Source organism: Motacilla alba, chromosome 3 (genome assembly GCF_015832195.1).
Source record: "Motacilla alba alba isolate MOTALB_02 chromosome 3, Motacilla_alba_V1.0_pri, whole genome shotgun sequence".
Taxonomy (NCBI): Eukaryota; Metazoa; Chordata; class Aves; order Passeriformes; family Motacillidae; genus Motacilla; species Motacilla alba.
This window is the reverse complement of record NC_052018.1, coordinates 55,557,994-55,566,855: the sequence shown is the minus strand read 5'-3', so window position 1 is coordinate 55,566,855 and position 8,862 is coordinate 55,557,994. Positions and strand designations below refer to the sequence as shown.

General features: G+C 42.9%; 1 protein-coding gene across 3 annotated transcripts in view; it reads left to right on the top strand.

The window, feature by feature from the left end:
* Nucleotides 1–250: 250 nt before the first annotated feature.
* The window catches only part of STX7 (syntaxin 7), a 31,693-nt gene continuing 23,081 nt past the window's right edge, over nucleotides 251–8,862 (top strand). The window contains exons 1-3 of one of the 3 annotated variants that reach the window (XM_038132003.1): nucleotides 567–784; nucleotides 3,562–3,789; nucleotides 6,792–6,932. In XM_038132003.1, the coding sequence (XP_037987931.1) occupies nucleotides 6,851–6,932 (82 nt within the window). In that variant the 5' untranslated portion in view covers nucleotides 567–784; nucleotides 3,562–3,789; nucleotides 6,792–6,850. Of the gene's footprint in view, nucleotides 344–566; nucleotides 785–3,561; nucleotides 3,790–6,791; nucleotides 6,933–8,862 lie in introns of those variants that run through there. The other 2 variants (XM_038132002.1, XM_038132004.1) reach the window with 2 other exon arrangements.

Sequence of the window (8,862 nt, the reverse complement as noted above, 5' to 3'; positions counted from 1 at the left end):
CCTGACGGAATAACATATTTTCCCTGAATGACATTCTCTCCCCCCTTCACCTTCACCTTTTCCAATCGCATAGGGCTCCGGCTGCCAGGGTTGCCCCGTTCCCCTCGCCAGCCCCCGGGGCCCGTGAACAGCAGGGTTCCCCCGCAGGCCCGGGCGGAGCCGCCCGTCAGGGACCGCCCGGCCCCGCTCTCGCAGCCGCCCGGGCGGGGCCGCGCCTCCCCGCGCCTTCCCCCGCCTCCCCCGTCACGGCGGGGCGGGCCGGACCGGGGCCTGCCCGCCCCTCCACGCCCTGCACCGCCGCCGCCCCCAGCCGCACCCCTGGGAGCGGGTTCGCCGGGGCCGGGTAAGAGCCGCGGGAGCTCCGCCGGGCGCCGGGGGTGCCGCTCGCCGCAGGCAGGGGGGATCCGGGCGGCGGCCGGCCAGCCGGGAAAGGGCTGTCAGGCCCCGGGAGCCTGTCGGAGGGCGGCGGGAAGGGCCTCGCTGGAGCCGGGGCCGCGCCCCCGTGCCCGGCCATGGGGCGAGCGGGGCGGCTGTGGGCGAGGCGGGGGTGCCGGGGCTGCGGGGGGAGCGCGTTGTTGGAGCGCGGTCGGTCGTGTGAGCAGCAGCTCCTTTCCCCGCACCCTTCCCTGTGACACCCACGGTACCAGGGCTTTGGGATTGGCGATGCTCTCGGGGGAGGGTCGGGGCCTACAGCAGGTGTTTTATAGCAGCTGGTGTGGAGCTGTGGGGTAGGACGGGCACGTCTGCTTTGTGGAAATGCTCCCCTTGCTGTTGCCGGTCCGAGGTGAGCATGTCAGCGGGAGGAGGGGACGTTGTAAAAGTGGCCGATGTAAATAGTGAGCCCGGGCCTGGAGCGCCGGCCCCCGGCCCGACGTTATCGCTGTTTGTCTGGTGAATCACTCGGCACTGCCTCAGGAACTCGGGCTTCTTCAAACTCAGCAAGTCAGTGGAAGGTTTCACTCCGCTTTGCAGGGCACTACATCTTAATTGAGGACGCCCGGTGTTAAAATCTCAGGATACTGGGGCAGAAGCAATGCGCTCCTGTGCTGCGATCCCCTCCACAAGCCGTTCAAAGGAGAGGGCTGTGCCAGCAGGGCGAGTGGAGCCCTCCTGACGGGTCATTACACCGGCTTGTGCTTTGCCGGCAGTGCAGCCCTTCTGCTTGGAGCCTGGGGATTGTGCAATTGCTCTTAATGGAAAAGAAGGAAAAGGGGACAAAAAAAAAAGAGTTAAAATATGTCAAAATTAGGAGAAAGTGATGCTCAATGCTGGCATTGTTATAACCTGTGTCTGTGTTTGCTTCATGATGATGCCTTTTGTAGCCTTTGGAAGAATATGAGGTAGCACTCTTCTTGGTGGTTTACACTGAAGTGAAACTCCTGAGGAGAAGAAAAGAGACCATGAGCTATATGTAGTCATTAGCACCCTGGTATGCTTCAGAGAGACTTGGCACGCATTGCAATCAAATTTTGTGTGAAAGTAACTTATCCCTTGGTGGGCTTGATCTGTTCACTTGGTAGCGAACAAGCTACTGTGACAGAGAATTGGGTGAGAACAAACAGCACACCAGATATTTTGGGCTTCTCATCCATCTTCTTTTTCCCATGAGACATTGTTTGCCAACCATCTGCACAAGAAACTGGGCACTTTGAAATGGTTGTCAGGTCCATTTTCAGACTTTCCATTCCCTCTCTTCCTCCATAGTTCCAGTCTCCAGTGTTCATTTTCCTATTCCTTGCTTTGTTGCAAGGCTTTTAAATGCCTTGTGCGCTCCTCGGAAACATAATTTTCTCACTTAAGGCATTTTGCCAAGCACTAATATGTTCTCTTAGGCTTGTGAAAGCTATGTATTTCCTTCACCTCGTTCATCATAAATATCAGTGTGGATGAATCAGACAGTTGTAAGGGTGGTAATTTTTATCCATATATGCTAAGCATTGGTGATGTGTTAGGCCTAATAGAACTTCACGCTTCTGTAATTTAGTTTTTCATGCTGAGCAGTTTAAATGTTGCTGCTTTAAATTGCATCTTTGATCAACAGAATAATTTTTAGGAAAAATGACTAAAACACTGACCAGTGGCACAATCTAATAATTACTTCAAAAAACCCCAAACATAGAGCTGTTAGATGATGCGAGCTTGGTTTTGGTAGGCTTCAGCATCAGTAACATGGCAAGGCTAAGGGAATTGTGCAGAGTAGGTCAGCAGTTACCTTTTGACATCTCTTCTGTTAGTGCTGATGCAGTTTTAAATAAACTTTGCTCTTTCCTACTATATATGGATTTAAGTTTGACTTCTGTCTGAAAGTAGAGGATGAAAAATATAATCTGGAAACTTTTCTTTTAAGAAGGCAAGAAGAATTTAATTTTACTGCTACTTTGTTTGCTTATTTGTTATGCTCCATGGTAGGTTTTGTATTATGGGGGCCTACAGCCTGCCTGTGGACCAGGATTGCAGCACATTAGGAGCTGTAAAAGCAGAAAGTGGGAAGTGTAATATCAGTCTCTAAATATTTTAGCTGACATATAAAGGAAAAAGAGACATAAGTCCAAGAAAAATTCAAACCCCCCCTTATACCCTAGCAAAATAATGACAGATTTAATGCTCACCTGTATCTTATTAAGTCAGTTGCTAAGAGTCTGTTATGAGAATCCCTCAGGTGCTGTAGCAGGAGGTCCTTATCTTTTCTGTAGCTAACATTATGACTTGCTGAAATTTTTGCCCAAGTTTTTCAGCAGTTCATCACTTTTGCCTGTGTTTTCACCCTGCTTGAAGAATTTTGCACTTCTTTTTTTTGGGAGGGGTAGTTCATAAAGGAAGCCACATATTGTTTAGGAGAAGCTTTGTTACTGTGACCTTTGTTTAGGAAAAAAATATCCTGTAAGGAAAGCCATATGACTTGTTTCTGGATTCTTAAAGGCATAAGATCAGATCAGATTTAAATTTTTAAGTGTTCTATGGCATGCAGTATGTACCTTTTGCTTTCTGAAAGTTAAGGGTCCATGTAAACATTCTAGGTTCTAATGCTAAAATATTGCTCAAACAGTAAAACTATTGCTTAAGGGTTCTTATCCTGATGTATCTGGGCTAGAGTTCTGGGAGAAGGAGAATTCTTCGAATATCTAAATGAGAAAATAGGAAATAGATTAGGTGCTTATTAACTGTAGCTTACTGGAGTCTGCAAAATATTTGTGTGACTGCTGTGAAATCTGATATGTGCAGTACTTGTCACATCATTTCCTTTTGTCCTGTTGGAGCTTCAGGAATGACACTGGGGAGCTGCTTAGATGTGGAGACTTTCTTGTCTCTACATTCATAGCTGATGGAAAAGTGGATTTTTTTCTTATGCCTGATAAACACCTTTCTAGAAGATATGTTGGTACTAAGGTTCATTTTTTGTTTTGGTATGGAGTGACCATGTGATGTAGGAGCTAGTTAATGCAGAAATTATGAAAAATATTATCAGTCCTTTGAGTTCTTTAAACATCAATGTACAGTGAGGTCCTGCTTCAGTTAGTGTTAATAAAATGTTCTGATTTTTCATTTCATTTGTGCCTGTAGACTCAGTTCCTTGGAATTTCTACAGTAGCTTGACAAGCTGAATGGGCACTAGATATACTCCCATTCAGAGGCAGTGATGTTGAGCAGAAGATAAAATGTACAATCAGAAACTCACACCTGACTGAAACTTTTAGAGGAACTGAAGACTACCACAAGCGCAGCTCGGTTCCAGTCTGAAGGCGAAGTGTACTTCCTGCAACTGCAGCAGGCCTTTAACTTCCCTGTTTTGTAAGTTGTGCAGCCAGTCATACCAAAATATGTAGTGACAGAGTAATTAAATGCTGTGAAAGTGAAAAGGGGTAATTTCTATGGAAATGCAGTGTCTTGATGAATGCTGCTATCACCCTGGGTGGAAAGAAGTGCTTGGTGCATGCCTGTTTTGTTTCCTGGTGGTTGAAACCCTGACCTTGTCTAGGTCATGAGCAGTTGACTTTCCAAGGGCTCAGCTTATCTGTGTTTTCAGAGAAGTTTGAGTAACTCAGCACTCACAAGTGAAGGGGTTGTGAGTGGAAGTAGGGTGTTCATCTGGTTCAGATGCCCATGTTACTGTGAGAACTAGAGGGAGAAAGTGTGGTGAAGACTGGGAGGTGATGACAGCTGATGGCTGTCCTCGTACCTCTGTTTTTGTCTCTTCCCCAGACAGTCACTTACGGTCACCTACCTGTATCACTGAAATACTCAGGAATAGCTCTGTTAGCAGAAGAATGTGCATGGAGTAAAACAACTGCGAATTTACATGGCTATCCTACAAATTTGCTATAAGTCTCAATTCTGGAGTTGATAAAAATAATTGTGTCAATAATTAGAGAGACCTAGATGTGCATATGAAAAGCTGAACTATATTCTGTGGAATTTGTCATCTGAACATCTTCTTGCTATCTATTGTGTTTGGCTGTAGTAGAAAGTTGAAAAATTCTTATGTATTGAACAACCTGTATGTTTGTCAGTGTAGTGGAGTGTAACTTCTTTAAAGATACTTACAGTTAGCTGTACAAATTTGCAAGACATGGATGCAATAATCAGTGTATACCTCTTGATTGTGAAGGTATTCCTGAGAACAGTGTTACAGGCAGCTGTTTGGTGAATACCAATATGAAAGAAGAAAAACCAATCATGAAATATTGTCTCAGTTCATTCTACACAAGGTAGCTTGGTCTTTTGCCATCTCTTCTCCTTAGCAGTGGCATTTTAACATTACCATTAAACATAAAAGTTAAACAACTTTTAACATTAACTATAATATTTAACTAAAATGTTTTTTAGTCAGTGGCACTGTAGCTAGCATGCTATTAAGGTATCTAGAAATAGTAATAACTTTTAAAAAAACCTGTCAGCAGTTCTGAGAAATCTTTTTCAAACTTAGTTTGTAGGTGGTTTCTTTCTTTGGATTTTATGCCTATTATTGTATTTTTTCACTGAATTGGTAGATTTCCTTACTTAGTCAATACACCAAGGTATAGAGCCATTTATTTGCTGTAAAGGTTGCATGGGTTTGGTCCTGCAATACAAGTTCAGTAGGATGTTGCCTGGAATTTCCCAAAAAATCAAGGGTTGTAATTCCAGCCTTAGCCCAGATAAGTGGGATTTAGGCTGGCTGGCTGACTGACTCCAGACTTCTGTCAAAATAACTTGAATCTGCATGTGGTACAGACAAAGGAAACGATGCTGCAGACAGTTATCTTGACTCTGGCAATGGTGCAGCAAGTAGAAGAGTGCAAATACACTCCCTGTGGCCTCGTCTGCAGTCAGGTTGTTCATTACTAGGCCTGAAGACTCCAAGCAGGGCTTGGGATCATAGTGAAGCAGCCATTTCAAAATTAAGCAGTTTGTCTTCATGGTAGCAGCAGCTTTTTCATGGGGCACAGGTGATGTCTCCTGCAGGGTGGCAGGGATGGGCCTAACCTCTGTAGTTGGATCCCTGGTGAAGTTTTGGTAGGATGTACAATGTCAGGACCACTACATGTCTTGGCTGCAGTAAAGATCATTTCATATGACAGAGATATGAAACCAGGCGTGTTTTAAAACAGCCAGGGTATCGCTGCCTGTATTAATACAGGTGTTTCCAAGGTGGAAGGAAATATTTGGCAACAAGGACTGTTAATTGTTTGTATTTAAAAAAAGTTTTTAAGGACTTGAGTTTGCGAATTGTAGCACAGCTGCTGTCATACTTGACAAATCAGCTGGCCTTTTCATTTCCTTCTTTTCACACAGTAAATGTGCTTTCTTTTTCTCTATACCTGAAACTGAGTTTTAGCAGTGTCTCTGAACCAGAAGCTGATGGGCCTGGAGGAGAGGACATTGTTTGGAAGGCACATGGTTTGGGTTGAACAGTGGAAATACAGGGAAGTGGTGAAGTTAAAATGTTACCTGTGAAGGTGATGTGCAGAAAAGTGCAGCCTGGATAAAACTGTGGGATTGTGTTGGATGTGTTGCACTTGATTATTCTGCTTTCTCACTGCAGAGCATATAAACCACCAGTTTTGATTTGCACAGGTATTGTAATCTATGTCTTGTTAATTTTGATTCAGCATATGAGCACATGAGCTTGTGCTGAAATTTCATCTGAATGGATGGAAAAACACCCCTAAAATGTGTTTGAATACCCAAGTTGTTGAAAAATGCATTTATATCAACAAACACAGCAGCTCCAACAGGATAAAGTGCTAATTCATAGAACTTAGGTGACACTGGGTTAAACTAAAACTGAAGTGGATACAAATGGATACAAATGTGGAGGAAACAAATGTTTCTGAAGTGGATAAAACAAAAGTGAAAGTGGATACAAAACTGATGTGGATACAAAACTGAAGTGGATACAAATGTTTGGAGGAAACTGGTTGCTGCCTTTTTTCTGATGTCTTGTATGATATCTGAGGTTTTTTTCCAGTGGTTCTTATGCTGGATTTTATTGGTGGGATGGGTGATATATGGTATGTAAATAACAATATAATTGGTTTGGGATGTAATTCTTCAGAAGGTTTGGCAGTTTCAGATTAAACATACAGCTTTTTTTACTGGAATGGTAAATGCAGTGAAAATTACATTCTTTGATTACAGTAGGGAAAATATATAAGGAGTTTGACAAAGGATAAACTCTATCTTTGAAGTACAGTGCTTTCAGAGAGGGTAAACATTAGTATATTGAGTTTTCTTTAATCTCCCGTGTATTCTTTAAGAAGATGAAGACCTTTATAAACCAATGACCAAAATGTAACCATTGTTTTCTGTAGGTAGAGACTGTCTGTCATTTTCCTGTTGTGGATGACTGTGACGGCAGATCTACTCAGCCATGTCGTATGGACCAGGTTTTGGGGATCCTAATCAACTAGCCCAACGCATAACTTCTAACATCCAGAAGATCACACAATGCTGTAAGTTGCATTTGTGCATGTTTTGTGTAAAATTTTAGTAATGGTGATGGCCCCACTCAAGGTGAGTGTCTCAGATTCATTCATGGGAATTAACTCCCAACTCTGTCTACTTATTTGGTAGGTTTGTGGCCACACAACAGCGTGACCATTCCTTCCCTCATGTGTATTGTTAGCAGTGATCTGTCATGGCAAGTACAGATAGTATCACTCTGTATTCACCAATTTTGTCCTGGCAGTTAAAGGACGTTTTAAGATGGTAGGTTGAGGTGTTTTCTGAGTGAGGATTGCATCAACTATTCACTGAAGCTTGAATTTTTTAGCAGGGACAGAAGCTGTGGCCTTGCAGCTTCCCCTTGTCCCTTGTATGTTTTAGATATGTAAATAAGATTCTGCAAGTTTTAAAATACCAGTGCTTAGTTTCATGCTATTTAGTATTTTGTAGCCACCTAACTGGGGTATTCAAACTAGAAGTTAATTTGGCTGATGGGATTGTCAATCCTTTGTCCCTTTTCCACTGTTTTCCATTTTTTATAATGTGTGTGTATACAAAGCAAATACAACTTGATTCACAAACTGTGTAAAGTATCTGGTTCATCATAAGGAAGGTAGTCATGAACAACATGTGGCTAGTTTTGGTACATGTGTTTTATGTTGTGCAGGATGCAGAGTGCATGCAGAAATGAATATTTTAATGTTAAAACTTCAAATGAATTCTGCACAGTAAAGTATGTCAGTTTTTATTAAAATTTTTATCTTTGTTTTGAAGACAAATTCTAGAAGTTGGTATTTGTAGCACAGGTTAGTGACACAGATTGGGTTTTTTCCTATTTTTTCAGTTACATTTTTTATTTTCTTCCAGAAAGAATTTCTTAATATCTCAACTGACAGGAACAAAAATTGTAATTTTGTCTTATTGAAAAGTTTCTGTAGTTCAGAGTGGTATTTCCACAACCTAAAGCTAACAAACCAACTCTGTAAAAGTCCTCATGCTTTATTTCCTAAAATCTACTCAGTGAATTCATTCAGTCTGATGGCTTCTAAGTTGGCCTTCCAGAGGCAGCTGTCTACCTGTGACAGACACTGAGGCTCCAAGATGTAACAAAAAGGTTTTCTGTCAGATGAAAACATAAAGTCAATGATTGAAACTGGAGTATTGTGAAAGTTGCTGAACATAACTAACTGCCTTGTGCTAGACTCAGTGATTCCTTAATCTCATCGTTCCCCTTCTGTCCCTTCTCTTCCTTCTTCTGTGTCTCCTCCCCAAGGCACGCTAACAGCAAGCTGCCCATGCATAGATAGGAGATGTGCCAGAAGAGTTATCTTCAGTCCTGCTGTCTTTTGTATCTTGAAATTTAGATGGCTAAAGTCTGAGCAATAGATGGGTGCTACTGCCATGCCAAGACCCAAGTCCAAATGTCTCTTAGCCCCACTGCTGCATGGCTTCAGAAACAGGAGCTTTGCTCTGAAAAGCTCCAGCCTAAGACTTTTCTAGTCCTGGTAGGATCAGAGATGGATTCCATCCCTTGCTCTTGTGTAGATCTGACTGAACTGTAACCACTCTTGCAGTCCATAGATTTTTATGAGGGTCTGGATCCTATGGACATCTTGAATGTGTTTCCTGAACTTAGGTCTCTAAGGGCTTATGGACTTATTTAGCTTTTTTGTTTTTTTCTCTGTGTGTAATACCTGTGCAGCTTTCTATTGGAATGTGTGAGCTGCAGGAACTTCCAGGTCAGATGGGAAGAAACCTGCAAGCTTAGGCACCTGTAGTGCTAGTGAGATGCTGAACATGTCTCTTAGACTGCAGTTTATCATCTTGGTTAGGAGGGAAGGGGGAGAGACAGGAATCTTGACCCTAAATGCATGGGTTTCCATCTAAGCAGTTGACTTGGTTTTGCACTTCTGCCCAGAAATGCTAAGCGTTTGTGAG